Source organism: Petromyzon marinus, chromosome 13 (assembly GCF_048934315.1).
Source record: "Petromyzon marinus isolate PM22_M1 ecotype Great Lakes invasive population chromosome 13, UKy_Petmar_22M1.pri1.0, whole genome shotgun sequence".
NCBI lineage: Eukaryota > Metazoa > Chordata > Hyperoartia > Petromyzontiformes > Petromyzontidae > Petromyzon > Petromyzon marinus.
This window is the reverse complement of record NC_133679.1, coordinates 12,778,043-12,802,951: the sequence shown is the minus strand read 5'-3', so window position 1 is coordinate 12,802,951 and position 24,909 is coordinate 12,778,043. Positions and strand designations below refer to the sequence as shown.

Genomic DNA, 24,909 nt, shown 5'->3' with positions numbered 1-24,909 from the left:
TTTAATCAGCGAGTTTTCTTGACGACGGTGCGCAAGAACCTATTTACTAAGGGACAAGGATAGGGCAAGGCTTTCATTTGAACAACGTAAACAAGATTCTACAAAAAAAATAACAAAGTTTGCTGCTATTGAATCAAGGATGCTGCAACTTTGCACTGCTGCATTGTGGCTAATGGGGTGTGTAAAAATAGTTATTTTGTTCATGCCCAGGGACAGATGTGTACAAAGGAGGCAGCGTATTTTAAACAAGATATGGATAATCTTGATTTGAAGCTTTCGTGAGCCCGATGACGACCGCTTGTGTTGCGATCGAAACGTCGTGATTTGTTTGAATTAATTTCTAACTACGTGACTTTACCGAAAGAACCAAACAGTATGAGAAAAGATATGGATAATTGTGACCAAGACGAACCTTGTTAGCAAACGGATTATGGTGGCTGTCAGCGGTACACAAGTTAAAATATATACACTCCACCATGCTTGTATTTGATACTGATTCATAACGAAAAATTATAGAAGACACAAACGTTTCGGGCAATGTCCATTATCATAACAATAAATGTACCCTGTTAAGAGGCAGTGTTAATAATATCAGTAAATTATGGCTGAGACCTGAGGTTATTTTAGGTCAAGTAAAGACACCCACCTTAATTATCCAGAAAAGCCTCACGGAGTCTCAAGGACTCTCTTTAGTATAGGGTAAAATAGTTCAGATGTGTTTTTTTTTGCCAATATCATTATCGCGTGTCTGTCGTGTGGCAGAAAACGTGAGCCCTCTGGAGAGAAGCCAGGCATACAAGGGGAGCGACACTAAACACTGCCATCTCCTAGCCACCTTGCGGCCAACACAGGCTGGCATTTATTTCCCCTCTAATATTCAGACGGTCTAAATAAACCATCGAGACTCCCGAACATTCAACACTTACGATGGCAAATAAAACTGCAATCACACACGGTACATTTTATTTGTTTTTATTATTGGCGATGAACATTTTGTAATATTGCTAATGTTTTTGTTTAACTCTAACCCTAAATATAAAATTGCCTTCCTTTAATTATTTTATGCGTTTGCTGGACAAGACAATGCTACACTCCAGGAGTGATTGTCTAACATTTATTTGCTCTGCAACAAAAAATATCACTTTTGTTTTAGTTTTTTTCTTCCAAACAGGACCGGCTAGTGTTTGACACTGTCGCCCAGACAAGACTAATTACAAAAGAAAAAGGCACAAAATGAAACGTCAAAAAATAAAAAGCAAAGAAAACACAATTAGTGAGTATCTGATACTCTACACACAGCTGTACAGTAAACAGTTTTGCTTCAAGATAGGAAAATAGACAACAAAACAATCTCTTCTTCGATAATAAAATACGATGTAAAAGAAGCCTTTTTTAAGTTCTGGTACAAAACCGCAAAGTGGGATGAAAAGAGACCCACTGCCTACGTGCGGTCCCACTACCTATGTACAACCATGCAAAAACATCACCGGTGGGGGCAGGGGGGGGTGCCAAGAGGCGGCCGTTCCGTCGCCTGCGACTGAGCTGGCGAGAGGCCGCGAGCCTCGAAGCGAATTTCGAATGAGAGCGCGCGGCTCTAGAAGCCGGCTACGTCTGCGCTCTTCCCCCTCCCCCAAGTTCATCGTTAGTCTTCGCCTGGCACGCGAACTCCGAATACAATAAATACTGTACTGCTGCGAATACTGCTAGGGAAACACGACGTCGCCGCCACTGGTGCGGAGACGGGGGATCGGGGGGGGTGGGCGCACACACGCACGGACGGAAACACGTGACATAACACGCTCTCGATCGGCAGTGCCGGCAATGACGACGACGACGACGATGGCGACGATAATAACACCTCTCTCTCTCTCCGTGCACATCGCGGAGCGACGTTGCTCCGGACCGCATCTCTTCGTTCGCATCTTTTTCACTCGTCGCGAGAAAAGGTGTAAAGTTTTTTCGTTGAAAGCGACCTTCTAGGAGATCCGCGCAAACCCAGACCGCTCCGAGACGACACATCGTCAACGCTGGGATGACCTTCACCATTTCCTGCAGGCACCTCGGGAGCGCCCGCACATCGATCCGTAGCGCGCGTGGCGGGTGCCTTTGGGCGAGTTCCGTTCACCAACGCTGGACGGGGTGCGCGAACCAAGGCATGTTTTGTGAACGCACCATGCACGTACTTCGACCCAACAGTGTGCTACGGGCGCAGGCCAGCGCGCGCGTCCCTGAACACTCCGAGGGCGGCTTGATACGAGACACCCGTCTCTCTCAGGCCCACGGCCGGGGGCCATCGGCCTTTCTGCTCGAACCAAAGGGTGAGAGGCGCCAACTGCGACCGAGGTGGGACGTCCCTGTCCGTGAGAGCCACGCGTGAGGATGTTCACAGCTGGGCCCATTCCTCCATCGCGAAAGACCACCGGAAGCCGCTTTGCATTTTTTTCCTGCTTCGCTCTCCTCTCTTGTTCCGCTGGTTCTGAGCGCGTTGTTGGTGACAATGTTTTCGGCGTGGCACGCCTCGTCCGTGACAAGGCACTGTCTTGGCCGTCTGACCCCCCTCCCCCAACTCCCACCCCCCCCCACTAACCGCTGGGGTGGGGCGGGCCTTTACAAAAAAAATGTCACTTTAGTGCAAATAGCCCGGTGGTGGCCTGCGCGTGCCTTCGGAGCCTCTTCCCCGCGCCCTCTTCCAGCAGGTAGGACACATCCACAGCTGCATCAGACACGAAAGGACATTATTGTTCGTCAGGAATTTGTGCTTAAAACAATACAATGGTAATTAACAATAATAATACCGCCTGGGTGAATTTTACTCGTAGGCTTTCACGATCAATTTTACACTTCGTAATTGATTATTTTTGACATAGATAAAGTTTAATGTACAATGCCAATTTTCAGATTTACCCTCCGGTATACAGCCGAGCCTCCGGTTACGCCTGATGATGCTGGTTGTAATCTCCAGCAAAACGTCGGACAAAATCGTAAACAACTTTGCTCGCTTGTCAAAGCAAAATCAGTTGACACATTTGCCCACCACGTGGCAACTTGATTTGAGTGGCGCTGTCGGGTGACGGGTAAGGTAGAGCTGAAAAATGTCATTGCACTGACACGATTTGACCCAAAAGTAACTAATTATGAATCCTAGATTTGAAGCTTTCGTGACTGCAAGGATCCATAATCTTTGGTTCTATTCAGTAAAGTCACGTAGGTAAAAAATAAAACAACAAAAATCACGACGTTTCGGCCACAACACAAGCGGCCTTCATCAGGTGAAGGGACCAGACTGTCTCGAGGACAGCGCTGGAGTGAACACAGCTAAGCTCAGACCGCGACCTGGTCCCTTCACCTGATGAAGGCCGCTTGTGTTGTGGCCGAAACGTCGTGATTTTTGTTGTTTTATTTTTACCTACGTGACTTTACCGAATAGAACCAAAGAGTAATTATGAATCATGAGCAGGCCAAATGTGAAAGTGCTAATGCAGACTTTGAGGTGATGGTGGTGGCGTTGTTCGTAAACGACGCCCCCCCCCCCCCAGGCTAGCGATAGGAGCTGCACATTCTCAATTGTCATGGCAAGGGGTAAGTTAACGACCAAGACAAACACTTGTCGATTTCCCACAAAGTGGAAGTAACAACGATTTAATACGTCAAATGATTTTTGTATGTGAAGAAGAATTTCGAATTTGCATGATTAATATCTGTGCTGATTTTTTGTTATTTTGATTTTGTAACAAATTTCAAAACTCCTGCCTTCTTCGGGATCTATGCAATGAGTCTAGGTCTCCCTGGCAGAGTTTTTGTCTCTGTGGACTCCTAACTGGGCAAAATAGAGCCCGACTAACTTAATTCAACTAATTTATATGTTCATGGCTGCCAATCAATAAATACAATATTCACAATCGTAAGAAAGTGTTTTTCCATAGCCCTCGCCACAAAATTCCCCGTGCCAAATGTGGATTGGAAACCCGATGAAATATAGTCATTATGTAATCGCTGTAGGCAGCCATCTTTACAGACACGCACACACGTGCGTGCGCACAGGGATATATACGCATGTACACGCATGTCAAAACAAAGACAAAGATCCCCCATATAGCCTTAACTGACTGTTGGGGGAAGTGCTGTTAGCGAGCACCTATGAAGGCCATCACGGTGCACGAGGGAGTGGGTGGCCAGCACCACGCCCGGCCACCTTTGCCTCCCCAGTGGCGATGTTTACACACCGCACCAGGTACTCATTTGAGGCTCAGTCGACCTAGGGGAGGCCCAGGACTGGTTCAGATGTTAGTCGTGAGCGGGAATCGAACTCGGGTCGCCGGGTTCGCAGCGCAGCACGCGAACCGCTACACTACCGCTCCCCACGCGCATGACAACACGCACAGTGCCCCCACCCCCCACACCCCCCCCGCGATCCGGCGTTCCCCCGGCGGGCTCGTGAAAATCCGCGAGTCATCATCGACGACGGCCAAACGGTCGCCGGCAATTTACCCGTTTTCCCCGGCAGCTTGGCCAGTAGGTGCAGGAGAACTCCGTCCAGCCTTTGCCTCTGCTCCCTTCGCTTGTCGTCGTCCGGTGGCTGCGCGCCGGGCCTTCGGGTCGCTGCGCTCTCCTCCCTACGTCCCGCCACGCGCGCTGGTACGGCACGCGGCGGCGGCGGCGGCGGCGACGGCGGCGACGTCGCAGCGGCGCCGTCGCTCGCTGGGCTCTCGGGGACAGAGGGCGGCCGCGCCTTGGCCGGGAGGCCTTTGCTCTTCGCGCTCACATCCTGCTTGGCCTTGAGCTTGAGTTTGCCGCTCTTCCAGGAAGATCTTTGTGGGGGTGGGGGGAGGAAGAAACAAAAGTGTCACAAATGCAATGTGATCGGTAGCGGGGGAGGGGGTTTGTGCAAATATCGGCGGCGACCAGGCTGAGACCATCGACTCGCCATGCTTGCTTTCATTGGAGATAGCTGCGAACCACATTCGAACCCAGGATCTCAGTGTGGCGGTGGCTCAGTGGTACATGACACAATTTGAAAATGTGTCTTTTGATTGCTATTGCTAATTAATACCTGTAGCAATAAACACGTGACAGCTGAAAAGCACTTTTACATTTATCTGCAATGCCTACGAAAATCGTAAATGCACTGCACGAGTGTTTTTATTCATGCGCGTTGTCAAAAGTGTCAGCACGTCCGACGCTCATTCTTGGTTAATCGTGTTAAAGCAGCAAATCTGTGAGCGCAAGAAATATAATTGGCATTATCTCACCTTCCCCCATTCCTCTTGTAGTTTTCTGGAATGTAATGAGGCTGTGTTAGAACAGACAGAGAAGACGGGTGTCATCACTACATTTCCAAACCGTCCGCGCACATTCACCGTGACACGCAAGTGACAGAGCTCAGCGAACGAAATCCGGCGATCGTCCCCACACCCCGACAACCCCCCCCCCCCCCCACCTCCACCCCCTTTCTTTTTTTTTTTGAGTCGAGCCGTCCGGCGGTTTGGCCTCCGCCGTCGCGTTAAATCCGCTCGCGCTGCGCTCCGGCCGTACCGAGAAGTCGCGCTTGGGCGTCAGCCTCTTGGCGAAGTGATCAAAGGCGTAGGGCTTGGTGCATGTGGCATAGCGGTTGCGGTGGATCTTGTAGAAGAGATGCGCCGACTTGTCCAGGCGGTAGTCGCAGATGTACACGTCCTGCTCCTCGGCGCCTTTCGGCCTCCCTGTACATGCGATTTCCGCGGGATGCATACAAGCACGCGCATGCACACGCACGCACACAGGGACACGGGCACGCATGAGTTAATGCACGCGCGCATGGACAGACGCACAATGCATGCATGCACGCACGCATTCTCCTGTATGCAGGCACGCACTCACGCTTGAGCGCAAACTCTCACACGCTCGCACTCACACGCACGCTCGAATACACGTACGCATGCTCTAAAACACGCACGCACGCACGCCCTTTTAAGGCATGCGCGCAAACGTATGCACGAACACGCCCGCACGCACATGCACACGCGCGTCATCCATCCCACGCCCGCACTAAACATATTAGTAGACGGATGGATACGTGACCCGGGCAAGCGTGTGCAGTCGGCACGGAACAGCGAGGTTACAGCCGCGCGTTCCCTGCAGTTAGGTCGTGGTGGCGGCGGCTACACTGCTGCTTCACATGGGTGCCTCTAAGCCAGCACTGTGGAGGCAGCAGCGAGGGTTGGTGGATTACCATACGGATAGTGTGAAACTCCCTTCTCGTGGGCTATATACCCTGTCTCGCCAGGAGAAGGCAGTAGTGCAAGTGGACTAATCGCCATCTGTTTCCATCTGCACATGGATACAGTGCCGCCTCGCATGCACGGGCTTTCTCCGGGTGCTTCGGTTTCCCCCCACTTGAATAATAAACACGACTCATCAATAATTGTCTGGAAACGTTTTTAAACATAATAGCCCAATGCAGGATCCTCCTGGAACACAAAAGAGGCATGCGACTTCGTCTTGTTCTGCTGGATAAATAAGGGAATTATTTAATTATTATTATTTTGCAGCACTGATCATGCGGCAGTGCTGCAGCAGGGAAGCGTTTTAGTTGGCGACAGTGAGCATGGGCACAACGAGTCGGCAGGCGGTGAGAGGGAGGGGGGGGGGGGGGTTGGCGGTGGGTAGCGTCAGCCATGCCTAAGTGTTTTCACGTTGTCCTGAAGTTGGAGATTCACAATTACCATCGTATTTGCGCTCCGTGTGTGCGCGCGAGCGGGAGAGAACGCTCACGCTGTTTTTGCCACAGAGGACAAAGGAAAAGTAATTTCTTTGGTTGGCAAACTTCCCGGGGCATATATCAGTGTTTTTTTTTTCACCTCTCATTTTTTGTGATGTACGCTGTGAATCGAACAAAACAACAACCGCTCCAGTTCTCTGCGCGGGTTTCCGCCTCTGGCCTTTTGATAAGTGACTGCACTGCGCTGCCGTGCCAGTCAACTTTTGAGCTCACAACAGAGGCGTCTAATAAGAAATGCCATTTTGAGCATTTTCCCCAGGTACTGATGACATCTAGATCCTCGGTACTGTCAGCTCTTGGGTCACCTTGCGGCCCAGCAAGGTTCGGGAGGTTCCGCAGATCTCTTTACACGATCCACCGACCGGCCCGAATGCCTCCATTAGCAATGGACCGCAGGCACGGAGATGGGCGAACGTTGAACTTTTGGCGGTTCCGAGAAGTCGTTTGAGGTGAAGAGGAGCAAGGGCCTTGAGTTGTTCTGCTACCTACCTTTGGAACTCTGTCCCAAGTCACATCGAGAATGCAGCTGCCACAGTCGAATATTTTAACTTGAATATAATCAAACGGATTTGTTTGATCATCCTTCAGCCGGATAGTAATTCACGTGGCCATTATTGTTCGCTACCATCAAGCGTCTTCATTGTAAAGCGCGTTTGAATGAATCGCATCAACAGTGCCACGTAAAAAGCAGCGTCCGACGCGCTGTCTTGTACGCGCGTGCGTGCGTATGTGCGTGCGTATGTGCGTGCGTCACTGCGCTGCTCACCCTTGCAGTACGTGTAGAGGTCCATGACCCAGCAGAGCTCCACGACGGCACGCAGGGGCACCACCTCGTACATGGGCACGCGGAAGAGCTCGTTGCGGTAGAAGCGGCGCGAGGGCGCGTGGTGCGTCTGCTGCGGCCGCAGGTAGTGGTGTCCGAAGGCAAAACGCTCGCCCCTGCGAAATGTTCGCGAGGAAGCCGGGCCAGAAGGTGGGAGGTGGGGGAGGGGTTGGAATGAGAGAGAGAGAAAGGGACGCCGCCCTGTTGAGCGTCGTTCTCTCGTGCGCGCGTTCTGGGCAACCCGCGCCACACCCACGCCTGCGATCCTTCACACAGTCCTCCTCCTGCATCACCCCACCGCCCCCGCCAGGAGTCACCCCGACTCACTTGTCGTTCTTCCACAGCTTCTCGATGCGGAAGATGTCGAGCTGGGTGGGCCCCGTGGCGGCCGTGCGGAGGTGGTAGGCCTGGCGGAGCGGCTGCCCCCGTGCGCCCCTCCGCTGCGGCAGCTCCGGCATGAGGTACACGCAGTCACCTGGTGGTGCCGGGGTGGGGGGGAATGGGTGGGGGGGGCATGGGGAGGAGGACGTGGAGAGCACGGGTGAGGGGGGGGGCGGCATGTGGGGCATGGAGAGAGAAGAGGGAATATCTCAAGGGGCAAGACATTAGCGTGGGGAACGCAGAGGTCATGGCTAGGTGCAGGAGGAGTCGAGGAGAAACATAGGAAGCATGTGGAGTCGTGATTGTAAAATGGGACAAGTCACAAACAAATCCTAAACGCACTCAGCTAGCTTCCAACCTTAATTTTACCAGGAGGGTGCAGAGACGAGGCGATGCAATCGGTACAAGTGCATGAGCCAGATGAATTGTAGCATCGTGTGACCGTGGAAGACGGGTGACGGCTTGGGGAGGCCTTCATCCAGCAGTGGACAGATCATGACCGACGATGGACGAGCAAACGCAGCACACTCACCCTGCTTCAGCAGCAGGCCGTCCCGCAGCAGGCAGATGTAGTACGTGCAGCCGGGCTGCGCCAATTCTGGCTGCGGCATCATGAGCACCTCCTGTAACAACCGCACCTCCGATTTGCACAGTTGGCTACGCACGGTGCTGAAGAAGTTCAGCAGATGGTACGTAAATACAAACAGCGAGGACCAACGCAGCTGCTCCGCCAACACTTTCCTCCCACATCGCCCGGCGCGTTCGCTACTCCACCCCTCCGTCCCAGCTACCCATGCAAAAGGGCCACGGCTTCCCCGCATGCGCCAGCAAAGGCGGCGAGGCGGCACAGCAGGCGCAGGGAGGCGGTTGCCCCCCGACCCCCAACCCCCACATGGCAGACTGGGAGGGGGCAGCAACTCCGAGAGCTTTTGCTCCACATAAAAATGCTGGTGGAGAGGGGGCAGGAGCCAATTGACTTAAATTCAAGAGTAAAATACATGTACTATATTGGTAATGTTTAGCCAAGTAAAATGTAATGTGCCGTCAGATTATTTAAATTAAAAATAGTGCCATTGAGTGGAGAGATGCTGCAGCCGAGGCGATGGGTTAAAAAATATAAGATAACAATACGCCGTAATCCGAAGCCAGGATTCAAACTTATGTCCATGGTGTGTTAAACTAAGCTGCCTTGGTGTACTATCCCCTTGGCTACAGCTCCTCCACACAACGGCCGTTACATTTCCCCTAAGTCCCTGCTACACCACCCCCACCCCATCCACCCGACTGACGCCCCCCCCCCCCTCCTCGTCACGGAGTCAGTTAACCCCACGTTTGCCGTGTTACCCAACACTCCTGCCCCCGTGGGTCCGTCATCTGCATTGCGTAGCATGTTATGCATTATCCATAGGTTATGGGTCACCACATGTTGCCGTGAAATGCTCGGAAACAAAATGAATTGCTCCCTCGTTTTTAATATTTTATGTTAGAGCCATTAACAATATATCCTTTCCTAGTCCTAGTCGCAGCCGCCGATGGCCGAAGGCGCTGGCTCCGCTCTTGGGCAGAAATGCGACCCTCCCCCCCCCCCAATATCCGAAATGCAACGGAAAAGTTGGATGCGGATGCTAAAACGACAATGCAGTAAAATGAAACATTAAATAAAAAAAATAGGACTTGGGGGCCTGGCAAAAAATGTGCGACCGCTCTGGACAATAATAAGGAGGCATACGCAACAACGCGCGATTCCTAGAGCTGAACACGTGCACACGGCGATAGAGAGCCCAGCCCAAGGCAGCGGCAGTGTATGTGTTAACGTACGTGTGCGTACGTTAACACAGAATTTCTTTCGCGCCGACACGTAGCCAACCGTGCCGGAGGCAACGTGGCGGGCAGGGCGACGGCAGGGAACTCACCCTCTCGACGGCGCGCGGGTTGCACTCCTCGCACAGGTAACGCTCGACGTCGGCCGTGATCTGCATGCAGTCGCAGTGCTGCCACACCTGACGCCACGGGCGACACGCGCGGTTACATTTTCTACCGAACAGCAATAACGAACAAAAAATAGAGTGATACATGCTGAAAGGAAAGGAGGAACACTTTAAATAACTCTTTCAATTCCCACCCCCCCCCCCCACTCACGTCCGAGACCCCCGCTGTGCCAAGTGTGACCAGGGCGCACACCTCGGTAGCCGTGGGACATTTCCCCGAGGTCAACGCGCGGCGCAGCTCCTAGATTCTTCTTCTTCACCCCTCGGGTGTTTATTAAAAGAACCGTTGAGCCAACCCTTTAGAAAAGAATCCCCAACAATGGGCTCGGTTAACAAGGACGGACTCCACCTGTAGCATTGGGCAGTACGTCGACTGTTGGAATGTAAGATTCGTCGGAAATGTAACTGAATGAAATCTTTAAATAATAAAATGAAAGATAGGAAATGTATAGGAGGCCGCGTGGCTCCACCGAGTTCCTGCGTTCGAGTCTGGCTATCAGCCACCCGTGGTTAAACGCGGCTCTGAAGCGTCTGTGGTCTCATACCTGCCACCAATTATAGCAAAACCAAAAAATTGGTGTATCACTTAATTTCGCTTATTCCAGCTCTGAGAAACCAAATTCACTACCATGCGATGAACAATCTTTGCAGGGCACAAAAAATGGAATGCCACGAGTGTGGATAATGAGGCTTATTGATGTATGACCTTGGAGGTCATTCTGTGACATCATTTTCCAATTTTGATTTAAAGCTTTCGTGACTGCAGGGATTCATATTCTTGGTTCTTTCGGTAAAGTCACGTAGAAGGGAAACAATAAAATAATAAAAATATAAAACAATAAAATTCTCACGACGTTTCGACTGCAACACAAACGCAATCATCATCAGGTGTGAAAACCACAGCAAAAAAATGAAAAAAGTGGCGTTTTTTTTTAACGTGAGCACCACGGAGAGCGATTTGGCAGTTATTCAGGTGAACGAGTCCATATATGTTCGGAAAAGAGGAGGGGGGAGACGAAAATAATGGATGCGGTCTGAAAGCCACCGTAAGCGTGAACAATCAATTAAGACCCGAAATTATTTATCAAATCCTTCCAATGATTGCTAAGCCAGAATCCATCTTCTCGGTTGAAATTGTCTCTGTGTTTGTATATGTGGATAGCCTCATGAACCAATCTCTCATGGTAGCCAGCTGGCTTGCAAAGAACCTCTGTCTTGGAGAAGTCAATGTCATGTGAGCCTACTGAATTATATCAGTAATCTGCCACGGCCGAGGTGTTGGTCCTACCGTGTTTTAGGTCTGCTTTGTGTTCACGAATGCGGTCTGAGACATGTCGTTTGGTTTCTCCAATGTAACTACTACCACAGAGGCAACTTAGTTTGTAGACACCAGGGTAGTGTATGTCCGGAATCACATCTTTTACAGACGGAATCAGATCATGGATTTTAGGTAATGTGTTGAATCGGACCTGGATCTTGTGTTTATTCACGATTTTGGAGATCTTTTTTGTGATCCCCGCAATGTAGGGTAAAGTGATGGTTTTGAAAGGCTCCTCAAGAGGGTCCGTCTTTATGGTTGGAGTGATAGCTTTGCGGATTGTGTAGTCGGAGTAACCATTAGCCTTAAGAGCTTGGTGTACGTGCTTGAGTTCTGCACCATAGAGCCCTATGCATATCCGACCAGGAACACATAGCCAGTGAACTCAAGCACGTACACCAAGCTCTTAAGGCTAATGGTTACTCCGACTATACAATCCGCAAAGCTATCACTCCAACCATGAAGAAGGACCCTCTTGAGGGGCCTTTCAAAACCATCACTTTACCCTACATTGCGGGAATCACAAAAAAGATCTCCAAAATCTTGAATAAACACAAGATCCAGGTCCGATTCAACACATTACATAAAATCCGTGATCTGGTTCCGTCTGTAAAAGATGTGATTCCGGACATACAGTACCCTGGCATCTACAAACTAAGTTGCCTCTGTGGTAGTAGTTACATTGGAGAAACCAAACAACATATCTCGGACCGCATTCGTGAACACAAAGCAGACCTAAAACACGATAGGACCAACACCTCGGCCATGGCAGATCACTGTTATAATTCAGTAGGCTCACATGACATTGACTTCTCCAAGGCAGAGGTTCTTTGCAAGCCATCTGGCTACCATGAGAGATTCGTTCATGAGGCTATCTATGTATACAAATACAGAGACAATTTCAACCGAGAAGATGGATTCTGGCTTAGCAATCATTGGAAGGATTTGATAAACCATTTCGGGTCTTAATTTATTGTTCACACTTACGGTGGCTTTCAGACCGCATTCATTATTTTCGTCCCCCCCCCTCCTCTTTTCAGAATATAGATGGACTCGTCCACCTGAATAACTGCCAAATCGCTCTCCGTGGTGCAAACGTTAAAAAAAACCGCCACTTTTTTCAATTTATTTTTGCTGTGGTTTTCACACCTGATGATGATTGCTTGTGTTGCAGTCAAAACGTCGTGAGAATGTTATTGTTTTATATTTTTATTATTTTATTGTTTCCCTTCTACGTGACTCTACCGAAAGAACCAAGATGATCATTTTCCAAGGCCATTCTCTGACACAGGGTGATCCACTGCTTGCTTGAAGTGAGAGTTCCAAATAAATATTTCTCATTTCCTATTGTGATACCGAATGTACAATTGCAATATAATTGGGAAACGTGAAAAAAAGTTGTGTTACAAATAAGACCTTGTAAGGGTGGAGAGAAATCTTAATACGTGAGTACAAGTGCATGTGTGCTGGCTGGTCTAAGAATAGGGGCGCCACGGTGGCGAGATGTTAACTACCTTGCCTGGTATACAGGAGGTTTTGGGTTCCCGGCCCTGACACCTGTATATTTGGAGTTTGCATGTTATCCTCATGGTTGCGTGGATATTTCTCCGGGTCCTCCAGTTTTTCCCTCCACATTTAGAATAAACATGTGTTTAGAGTATTTGGCTGCTGTAAATTTCCACATGATAAGCGACTTCGTTGAACTATCATTTGTGGCCAGGTCGCTTCTGAAAAAGAGTTATATAGCTCAGTCAGCCTTCCCTGGTAAAATAACAAAAATATTTATACTTTAAATAGTTTTATAGTTTCTTGTTTAGTTTAAATAGTTGATATATTTGGTGCTCGGCAAGTGAATGAGCCATTGTGTGGAGGCCTCTGGGTGGTGAATGTGGTGGACAGCAGCGATGGTTTGTGCAACATACAATGTGCTTTTCTTTAACAGCGATATTCCAGTTAGCGTTGTACAGTACTTTCGAAGGTGCTCTCCACGTTATTGAGATGCAAGGACCGCGTCAGTTGTTAATTGAATCACTATCGGTGGCACAACTCACAAAGTGGCAGGCGACTGAGCGCAGACCAAGAAGATTGCACGTTGTAATTAGAATTGACGAGAGAGTAGTAGGGTGACGAGTTCCAGAGTTTAGCCTTACGGGACATGAAGGAAGAAGAGACAAAGTGGCGTGCGCAAATTTACCTAAAATGCAACCCTCTGTTTCCCATCACGCTGACATTTACGGATCCCGCATAGGTTTGTCGCGGTTGCGCCGTTGTGCTGCTCTTCCCACGCGTTTTTGGGGCCGCGCCGCTCCACGACGAACAAAACATCGAACATGTCTGCCGAACAGTGAGCGGTAACGACCCGAGCGCTTCACAGTAGCACGGGTAGTAGCGCACAACGCGCGGCGAGTGGCAAGGCGGGGTGACCGACACGGCCGATCGTGACCGTGTTCGAACCGTGTTCACGACCGGGACCCACTCGCGTGCGCCGGATCCTGTGCAGTTTTGGTTCGTGGGGGTACGGCGGTGAGGCTCGGGGGGGGGGGGGGGGGGGGGGGTGTGACGCACCTGGCACTTGTCGCACTGGATCATGAGGCCCTCGTCACGCAGAAGGCCGCAGATGCAGCGGATGATGTCGTCGTCCCTGTCGTCGGCCCCGCGCTCGTCCTGTCGCTCACCACCCGGCGACTCGGCCGCCCCGGGCCCGGCCGTCGACGTCGCGTCGGGCACGCGGGCATCGGCGCGCGTCCTCCTGCCGTCCGCTCGCGGCGGCGGCGGCGGCGGCGGCGGCGGCGGCGGGGGCGGGGGCTCTTCCTCCTCAGCGTCTCCGGCAGACAGGCAAAGCGGCGCCACCGAGTCGCGCGCCCGCTGGTACGCCTTACGCAGGCGGCACAGCTCCCGGCCCAGCGGGGACCGCCGCCCGTGCCACCTCTGTGGTGACGGTGGCGGTGGTTGTGGTGGTAGCAGCGGGTGTGGGGAGAAAAGTGGAGGAGCGGCAGCGTAGCGGTTAGCGCTACGCTGCTCTACGAACACGGTGGCCCGGGTTCAATTCCTGCTCATGGCCAACATCAGTCACGATTATTTGAACCGGTCCTGGGCCTCCCCTAGGTCGACTCAGCCTCAAATAAGTATCTGGTAAGGTGTGTCAACATCGCCACTGGGGAGGTAAAGGCGCGAGACGTTGTGTTCGCCACCCACCCTCTCATGTGGTGCTCGCCAACAGCACTTGCCCAAACAGTCTGTTACAGGCTATACGGGGGATCTTTGTCTTTGGGGAGAAAAAGTGAAGGCTGAAGGTCAGGAGAGGTGACCGGGTGGCGCAGGGGTCATCGAACCTGAGTCAGTGAGCTCACATCCTGGGTTTGAATCGGCGTCTAAAGCCGCCCGTGATTACGACTGGGTTCCCAGGTGTGGCTTGGGTTCCAACAACTGCGCATTAAGCACGTGAACGTCAAATACGGCGTTCCCCTTCATTTGGCGATCCATTCATCTGTAGCAGAGCGTGTGGGAGAGCGCATTTCCTAGCATGTAGATAGAAATGGCCACTTGAAGCGGAGACATCACACGGGAGATATCCCAGGTGGTTTTGTGATATCACCTTCAGTGGGCCGTGCTCTAGCACAGGGTGATTCACTGCTTGGTGAGAGTTCCAAATGGTTTTCTTAGTCTCATGACGATACAATTGGGGAGAAAACAAACAAAAACGACTAATTGGAAAAGAAAAAAAAAGGCAAGGTCATGTGTCAGGGTCCATGATGGCAGTTCCTGGGGTGGCCTGAGTGCTGGGCGGGGTGCCTGTGTCGTTTCGATTTGTTACTCCACGGTCGGCACCTGGCGCTGAGAGATAATGACATGGATATGGATCAACGCGGGTGCTAACTAATCAAGTGGGAATCGATCCCGTGCGAGTCAACCCATCGATCTCTCCCTCTCTTTCAGACAACGTTCAAGGCGAGGTGAAAGCCGGAGGTGGCTGGGTGGCTCAGAGGTCAGAGCGATCTGCCGGCAACCGCTGATAGCCTGCCGTCGGAATTCAGGTATCGGCCGCTCGGGTTTTAAACCGGGTTCTCCAGCGCAGCGAGCCGGTGGCCTCAGCCCTTTGGTTCCCCGCTCCCCACCTTGTGCCGGCGCTCGCGTCACGTGCGGAAACCGAAGGGCGACGGCAACGGCCGAGGCCTCTACCTCGGCGGTCCTGAAGACGAGCGAGATGTCCGAGTCGAAGTCGTCCACGCTACGGTAGCGGCCGGCCTTCACCTTCCGTTCCACGGCCGTCAGCTCCAGCGCGTCCACCGGTCCCGAACCGCCGCACTCGGAGCGCCGCAGGTTCTGGGCCCTGCGGCAGCGCGAGCGACACGCCGCGTGTCATTCTCTCCGTTTTGTGCAGGAAATTACAAACGCAAATAATACTACACCAGACAGCGAAATAACCAAAGAGTAATACTACGCCAGTTTAACACGTAGGGTTTCGTGACCAATATCATCCATAATATGGGTTTTTTGGGTTAGATCATGTAAATATATAAATGCGTCATTAAGCCCGCCACCACCCGACACAGCCAATTAGTAAAGATTTTGTCACACAAACAGAACAGAGCCCACAAGTGTTGTCATGACATCTACCCCTCTATTTAAGGTTTAATACAGGAGGACTTCTCCACAAATATGGCTGATGAAGCTCCTTGTAATTACTGGTGAAAGTCACACACAGATTGTAAATGTTGTGGCTTCGCTCTCCAACGCACCGGTGTGCTGTACTAGTGACGAATTGGCACGTTCTCTTTATGTGACAAACCTTACTAATTAGCTGTATCGGGTGGTGGCGGGTTTAACAGCACATTGCTATATTTACCCGATCTAATCCAAAAACCTGGATTATGGATACTACTACACCCCCTGCTGTCCGTATTCATCAGGAGGGTCTTGCATTGAGATTTTTGGGCCGATTCAATTGTTAAGTGTGTGACATTGTTAAGTTCCATTGTTAAGTGTGCTACCGGGAGAAAGCTGAGGCATAATAAGCACTCCTATCATGTTTTGTAGTGTTTGTTGTTTTAACTTTCTGACCCGCCCCTCATCGGATTTCTCCAGGATATATATATTGAGATTCCGATTCTAATACAGCTCCGCCACCTCTTAGCCGCCTCGGAAACACATGGGGTTTCGGGGGTCTCACGAATCGGTGTGATCTAGAAAGCCTGTCCTCCAAAGTGCTGGGTCCCAGCCGTGCACCACTACGCCCGGCTCTGTCTGGAAGCAAAACACCGGAGGCAGGCGTGCCGCTGAAAGGGCCAACTGCTTAACGAGAGGGGCCGCTCATTGGCGTGGAAGTCCGCGTGGATATTACGTGGCATACGAATGCGACATCTCCAGACGGTGGGCATATTTACTTTCAGGAGAAAAAGAGGCAGTTAATCGTCGGCAACGAAGGGAGTCAACAGCATGGACGGCTGGGGGAAGTGAATTCCAGTCGATGGGGGAACAGCAGGGAGAGAACAAGCCAAATCACACTTAGCAAAATTATAGAGTTATAGTGCAATGGAGAGTAGCGTAAGATGAGTTGCCTTACTCTTGTCTGGGCGGGATTGTGAACACGCGGGAGGCTTGTGTTCGACCCTCAGCATCTGTAAACGGTAAAGGCGGCAAGATCAATACCACGTAGCATACCTCCACCGTACAACACACACCAAACGCTGTCGACAGTACGCTCGAGAGTAAGCCGTGTTAAAGATGCAGGGATTCGTATCCATCGTTAAGCTCGCGGTGCGCGCATCGCTCGCGTGTGTAAGGAACAAAGTTTTTTCATTTGTGTATGTTGTACATAATGGGTTCACGTGACCCCGCCAGCCACGAGAGGCCGCTCTATTTACAGGAAGGTACATTTTTCGTGTTTTTTTTAATGAATAAATGAAATCACAACCACAAATCTTCACGTCACGGGCTATGCCAAAGTGCCAAAATGTAAACTCTGCGCCAATGCCACTTTGCGGCGGCAAATCAACGACACCGACTCGCCGTCAGATGCTGACGATTCTGGAGGGGCCGTGGCGATGAGGGAGCTTGGAGCGATGCTGCGCAGAAACCCCCGACGACGATGACGATGAGGGGTCAAGGAGGCTGGCAGACGGCTGAAGATGCGGAGTTGCAAAGCGCTAGACCGCCAGACATCTGGGCGGTCTGTCACGACTCTCCTTCACATTTCTCCATTTTTGTTCTTTTTTGTCTCTTGTCGCGGTGGTGGTTTTTTTTGGAGGGTGGTTGAGGGGGGGGGGGGCTTAATCACCACTAAAAACAAAGACCCTCCGTGTAGCCTTAACAGTGCTGTTCGTGAGCAACTATGAAGGGCGACACGGCACACAAGAGGGTGGGTGGCCAGCACCACGCTCGACCACCTTTTCCTCCGCAGTGGCGACGTTTACACACTGCACCAGGTACTCGTTTGAAGCTGAATGGACGTAGGGGAGGCCCAGGACCGGTTCAGATAATCACCGCTGGTGTTGGCCGTGAACGGGAATTAGAACCCGGGTTGTCGGGTTCGTAGCGCGGCGCGCTAACCGCTACACCACCACTCCCCACCTAACCACCACCACCCTGCATCCCCGACCCACTTTTTATTTTTTTGTCTCTCTCTCTCTCGGCCAACAACCGCAGCCGAAACAATGCGCGAACCGATGCTGTTTAGCGCAACTCGCGATCAATGCTGCACACGCACGCACCCCGTGTGGCCAGCCACAGCCCCCCCACCCACCCACCCCTCATCTGCTTCCCATTTGACATTTCCATTAGGGGCAAAGCCGCTCGGCAAATACGTCTCGGTCCCTTGCCAAGGCCTTTCATGGGGTCTGGAAAGAAGGGGCGGAATACAGGGGGGGGGGGGGAAATCGAAAAAAACGGGGAGCGAGTTTGGCGGTAGCGTGGCGGGGGGGCGGTGGGGTCGGGGGAAGAGAGCGAGGGAGCGACATCGTCTGTGAGGCGAGGTTGGAGCCAAAAAACAGGGTTGCGTTTCTCTTCCCACGTCCCTTATTCTAAAGCGCTACCATGGCAACCTTTTCATTACTCGCTGTCAGCGGATAATGGTCCTGGCAGGGAGGCCCGGGCCGCCAGAATTCGGGATTCCTTTTTGGTTATTTATTTAAAGTATTTAGCTCCATACAGTATAACGCGTGTACGTCTGTCCGTCTGTCTGTCTCCCTGTGTGGGTGAATTATAATATTAACGGTATTAATGATAACACAATTCACAGCGACTTGTTAATGCGCTGCTGGATGAAGGCCTTCCAATGCTGTATCAGTCATCGGGGCTCCAGGACTGGATTACATATTAAATCCAGGTCACCCCGTTCAGAGTGCAGTGTGCTAACCACTGTGCCACTGCCCCCCCCCCCCCCCACGCCTCCCGTGTTGTGTGTATATTTACATAAATAAGAAAACATGAATATAATATATTCATACAGGACATATTCACTGAGTTTCTCGACTCTTTTGTCAGCAGAGTTCCAACGTTGGGAGGTTTGGCCAATTCCTTTTTGCTCACAAACGTTTCAGATGTGGGAAGAAACCACAGCACCCAGAGGAAACCGAAGCACACGATGGGACGGGAAAAGGAAACCCACAGATAGGTACAACAAACCCTCTTGCTGTACTGCCATCTCCTGGCCAACTCAACAGCTGAGCAGATATTGTATTCTTGGTTCTTTCGGTAAAGTCACGTAGAAGGGAAACAATAAAATAATACAAATATAAAACGATAACATTCTCACGACGTTTCGACTGCAACACAAGCAATCATCATCAGGTGCAAAAACCACAGCAAGAAAATTTTAAAAAATAACCGCCACTTTTTTCAATTTTCTTGCTGTGGTTTTCACACCTGATGATGATTGCTTGTGTGGCAGTCGAAACGTCGTGAGAATTTTATTGTTTTATATTTTTTCATTATTTTATTGTTTCCCTTCTACGTGACTTTACCGAAAGAACCAAGAATATGAATCCCTGCAGTCACGAAAGCTTTAAATCAAAATTTAGCTGAGCAGATTTTTGGAATCACAAATACACGCGTTCTGCCAACTCCTCGTCGCGAAAAGTGCCGGACGGCCAATGCGCGTTGCCACCACGACCGGTATATCTCGAGCGCGTGTGTGCGCATATGTGCCCGGACGGGCAGCTGCTCACGAACGCCACTCTGGGCTCAAAACAATGAGCGGGGCATTGGGCGGATAAAACGCGGCGACGGGCTGGCACGGCGGGGAGAGCAGGTCGTGCACCTGTCAGTCACTCCGGTCCGTTGAGCCACGGCAGCTGGGATCCGTCCCTGTGACCTCGAGCCAGCGAGCCTTCGGTACTCCGCACAGAATCAAAGTGCACTTACTCTGGCACGAGCACTTTGTGACGTCGCTGACAATTAAAGCGGTGGACAGCAGCTGTCGCGTGGCTCTTGTTGTAGACACACGCACGCACGCGCGATGCCACAGTGGTGGAGCTGAAAGGAGGCACGGCGATGGTGATGCGGGTGTGTTTGTTGGGGGAGAAGAGGTGAACGCTGGGCTGCCCGTGTCCAGGCTAGGAGCCCGCATCAACTAGGCAAGTAACGATAATTAAATTCATCGATTGAAAATAAATTCTCATGCCGAACGATACGTGCTCGAAATCGCGCGTTGCGCGGATTGATTTGGATTCTTCGCTACTGCTACCATTGGTCTAACAGAACAGATGAGACAGAAAAAAGACAAACCCCCCCCCGCCCCCCCCCAAAGACAAAACCAAAACAAAACAAATAATACAAATGAGATGGTACCAACGTGGCAAACCAAAAAACAGAGGTGCCCTTGAATCGAATCGCGACACTAAACCGTCGGGCGCAGGGTGGGCCGAGGGTTAGGAAACCTTACCACAGGCTTAGTATCAAGCGCTGCCTCCTAAAGCCAGGCACCGAGTCCAGCTCGCAATACGTTTGCCCACGCGGTGCTGCGCCATCCCACGAGTGCCGCCGCTTTGCGCGATGGTTTGCGGTCGCGGCGGTGGGAGAGCGTTCATAAAAGAAAATGTAGTTCTCCGTTTGCGGTGGTGTTTCTTCTTCTTCTTCTTCTTGCCTTTGCTCTAATATCCCCGGCTCGGTCACACACATCAACATCCCACGCAAGCCCTTCGCTGATCCCTCTATCAAATTTCCACGCAATCTCTCGCACCCGCGAGAGACAATTTACCACGAAAGCCACGGCAATTACGGCCTTGATACTTGATGAAATCCCTGGATGATCTGGCCACGAGAGGAATCCAATAAAAGAGGGCTGCCTAAGCCTAATGAACTTACTTAATCCTATTTGCCTATTGTGGGTTTGCGCCGTTAATGAATAGGCACAGCCCGCGCGATGTCGTAACCTGGCTGCGGCTGGGTCACACCTTCCCCGCCCCTGTGCTATTATGTCGCCCTGATCGACATTTCTTTGGTTTCTAACAAAGATTTTAAAGCATGTATGCATTGCCTCTCTCTAACTCTCTGTCCGTCCGTCCGTCCGTCTGCCTCGCCATCTGTAAATTGGGGTCATCATAGCTCTTGTAAAGATCATCCGATACGAAACGAAACGTTGGTATGAAGTCGTGCTGCCACTTCGAGACTAATCCAGCCAAATTGATCCAAAGGGTTAACCCGAAGCGTGGACAAAACAAAAAAAAGACAAGCGCTAAAATGACCGGGCACGGCATCCCGCTCCTACGGCCAAGGCGCTGAGCCCTGCTGTCTCATCGCAGTGTGCGGTCATACTGCTCACCGTGCGGCCGATGCGTTATTATTATTACTACTACTAGCACCTCTAATTAAATACTTCCGCGAACAAACACGCTGAGGAAGCGTTACGAAATGCAGGCACGTGCGCGACTCTTTCTTCCCTTTCCCTCGATTTTGTCGGCCCCTACGTTGGGATTTCCTTTCAATAAGACCCTTCGGCCGTGAGGCCCCACTGAGAGAGAGAGAGAGCTGTGCTGAACATTGCAGGAAGGAACAATGCGCACATTTCCAGGGGAGTCACTTGAAACAGTCGCTCTTTCGCCAACCTCATCCGGAGCAACAGTAGAGGAGATTTCGCCCAAAAAAATTGAATTGGAGGAATAACGACGAGAGACAAACGTTGACCGCCTCAGATCTGCTGATGGCAACAGCCATTTTAAACAACAAAAAAATGGTAATTAAACCTACAGGAGTTGACGGGAGGACTTAATATAAAACAGGTCGCAAGGGGGTTACATTGTCAGCAGAGGGCGGTGGAGCAAAAGCCACTGTTATCCCGTACTTAACGTTCCGACGTCCGTGCCTCCCAGCCTTGGCCAACCCGCACTGACCGGCGAGGGGGAAGTGTGGTCGAGTTAGCACCCGTTGAGCTGCGCAGGATGGAGAGGGCCTCCCGTCGCAATAGACACTCAACGCCGTGCGATCGAGTTCAGAGCCCTGAGCGGCGAGCGCCGTGCCGCTCGGTGACCAAACGCTCGCGTTCCCCGGCGGCTTTGGGGGCGACCGAACGCTGCCGCCGACCTCCCGCGGACCCCGCGGAGGGAGCGGGGAAGGGGGGGAGCGCGATGTTAACTACCTCTCCTGGTATACGGTAAGTCGTTGTTTCGATCTCGACCCTGACGCCTGCTGTATATATGTAGTTTGCGGTGTCTCTCTCTCTCGGTGGCCGCGTGGATTTTTCTCCAGGTCTTCCCGGTTTGTCCCTCCACATTTAGAATCAACATCATGTGTTTAGAGTCATTTGACATCGATACAATGTCCACGTGATAAGCCACTTTATTGTGATCACCAGGTCGACTCTGACAAAGAGCTCAGTGGGCCTTACCTGGTGGTAAAAAATAAAATATTCTCCTTGCCTCGCCACTCCGCTTGCCGTTGACCCAGGCGATCGATGCCCTTTATTTGACCGAGCGAGAGTTCGCTGACCCACCAGAGACCTTAACAATCTGAGTAGAGTGGAGGCAGCTGCTGTACTGCGGTTTTCTCTCTTCTTGTTGTCATTTTTATTTCTGGGCAATTTCCAGATTTGGGACGTGGGCAAAGTCACCGTCACCACCGCAGTCAGTGGTGTCTCACATTGTTACACACAGGTTCCTTACACACAGGTTCCTTACTCACAGGTTCCTTACTCACACGTTACTTACACACAGGTTCCTTACTCACAGGTTCCTTACACACAGGTTCCTTACACACAGGCTCCTTACACACAGGTTCCTTACTCACAGGTTCCTTACACACAGGTTCCTTACACACAGGTTCCTTACACACAGGTTCCTTACTCACAGGGTCCTTACACACAGTCTCCTTACACACAGGTTCCTTACTGACAGGTTCCTTACACACAGGTTCCTTACACACAGGTTCCTTACACACAGGTTCCATACACACAGGTTCCTTACTGACAGGTTCCTTACTAACAGGTTCCTTACACACAGGTTCCTTACACACAGGTTCCATACACACAGTCTCCTTACACACAGGTTCCTTACACACAGGTTCCATACACACAGGTTCCTTACTAACAGGTTCCTTACTCAAACGTTCCTTACACACACGTTCCTTACACACACGTTCCTTACTCACAGGTTCCTTACACACAGGGTCCTTACACACAGGTTCCTTACACACAGTCTCCTTACACACAGGTTCCTTACACACAGGTTCCTTACACACAGTCTCCTTACACACAGGTTCCTTACTCACAGGTTCCTTACACACAGGTTCCATACACACAGGTTCCTTACACACAGGTTCCTTACACACAGGTTCCTTACACACAGGTTCCTTACACACAGGTTCCATACACACAGGTTCCTTACACACAGGTTCCATACACACAGTCTCCTTACACACAGGCTCCTTACACACAGGTTCCTTACTAACAGGTTCCTTACTCACAGGTTCCTTACTCACAGGTTCCTTTTTACATTCCTCTTTGTAATTTTTTTGTTCCCATTTTAATTTCAACCGCATCGTCGGTCTTACGCCATGACACAAAGTGTCCCTTGGGAAACTCTCGCAGGGCACAACAGCGAGCCTCTTCAACTGCCCAAGTGTTGAACAATGCCTTCAGTAGAGCATGGCTAAAGCTTGAGAGAAGATATGCTCAACACCTCCGATTAGCACGGTTGGCTACGTACGGTGCGAAAGAAGTTCAACATATACCAATACAACATGCGGCTTAGCTCGGAAGAAACACTCGGATCGCGAGTGGCTGCGATACAGTATTCCGTCGTTATTCGCGAGGTGATACGTTCCGGAGATGGTCAAACGTTCCTTACACACACGTTCCTTACACACACGTTCCTTACTCACAGGTTCCTTACACACAGGGTCCTTACACACAGGTTCCTTACACACAGTCTCCTTACACACAGGTTCCTTACACACAGGTTCCTTACACACAGTCTCCTTACACACAGGTTCCTTACTCACAGGTTCCTTACACACAGGTTCCTTACACACAGGTTCCATACACACAGGTTCCTTACACACAGGTTCCATACACACAGTCGCCTTACACACAGGCTCCTTACACACAGGTTCCTTACTAACAGGTTCCTTACTCACAGGTTCCTTACTCACAGGTTCCTTTTTACATTCCTCTTTGTAATTTTTTTGTTCCCATTTTAATTTCAACCGCATCGTCGGTCTTACGCCATGACACAAAGTGTCCCTTGGGAAACTCTCGCAGGGCACAACAGCGAGCCTCTTCAACTGCCCAAGTGTTGAACAATGCCTTCAGTAGAGCATGGCTAAAGCTTGAGAGAAGATATGCTCAACACCTCCGATTAGCACGGTTGGCTACGTACGGTGCGAAAGAAGTTCCACATATACCAATACAACATGCGGCTTAGCTCGGAAGAAACACTCGGATCGCGAGTGGCTGCGATACAGTATTCCGTCGTTATTCGCGAGGTGATACGTTCCGGAGATGGTCGCGAGTAGGAAATTTTGCTAATAATATTGGCATACGAAAATATTATCAACGAATTATCTTAACTAAACATGTAAAAAGTTCTTAAATACATGGAAATGCTCATAACACAAAACGATTGTTATAATAAAGTAAATAAAAATAAATATGAAAGTATGAAATAATAAATCTTGGCTTAAAGCTTTCGTGACTGCAGGATTTTTTTTCTTCTATCTACGTGGCTTTACCGAAAGACACAAAGAATATTAAATAATTATAATTCTGTGCAGTAGAAGAATGCAATAACGATGATCTTATCACTTTCTCGCATCACATTCTCTCTCATCACTTTATCTCATCACTTTATTTCTCTCTCTCTCTCTCTCGATGCAGTCGAGGTAGAGTTCCAGATGAGATTCGCGGGCAGCCAAAATCGCGGAGAGCAGGCTCGTGAAAGAACGAGGGAAAACTGCCCCCTGCCGCGAGCGTGACGAGGTGGAGCCGTGCGCCTGGCTCCCACAAACCGCTTGGCGCTGGTGTCGCTCCGCTCACCTGATCGAGGCGTCAGGGTCGAGAACATCGCGTTGATCGCTCGCACCACGTCAGGCGCCGGCGTTTCCACTCCGCTGTCCGCCGCTCCCTGCTGGCGCTTCTGTGGGGCGACGGACGCCCGTTCTGCAGAACACAAAGCCAACGATCCCCCGTTTTAGCCTTCACAGACTGTTAAGG

The 24,909-nt window shown here is 50.9% G+C and overlaps 1 protein-coding gene across 1 annotated transcript in view; it reads right to left on the bottom strand.

The window, feature by feature from the left end:
• Positions 1-956: 956 nt before the first annotated feature.
• LOC116942143 (histone-lysine N-methyltransferase ASH1L-like) overlaps positions 957-24,909 on the bottom strand; it is a 111,875-nt gene continuing 87,922 nt past the window's right edge. The window contains exons 16-27 of the mRNA XM_076066943.1: positions 24,733-24,855; positions 16,831-16,885; positions 15,177-15,597; positions 13,833-14,195; positions 9,875-9,961; positions 8,494-8,584; positions 7,908-8,055; positions 7,524-7,696; positions 5,533-5,699; positions 5,250-5,290; positions 4,489-4,808; positions 957-2,713 (exon numbers count right to left, since the gene is read on the bottom strand). Coding sequence (XP_075923058.1) covers positions 2,622-2,713; positions 4,489-4,808; positions 5,250-5,290; positions 5,533-5,699; positions 7,524-7,696; positions 7,908-8,055; positions 8,494-8,584; positions 9,875-9,961; positions 13,833-14,195; positions 15,177-15,597; positions 16,831-16,885; positions 24,733-24,855 — 2,081 coding nt within the window. The 3' untranslated portion in view covers positions 957-2,621. The remainder of the gene's footprint in view (positions 2,714-4,488; positions 4,809-5,249; positions 5,291-5,532; positions 5,700-7,523; positions 7,697-7,907; positions 8,056-8,493; positions 8,585-9,874; positions 9,962-13,832; positions 14,196-15,176; positions 15,598-16,830; positions 16,886-24,732; positions 24,856-24,909) is intronic.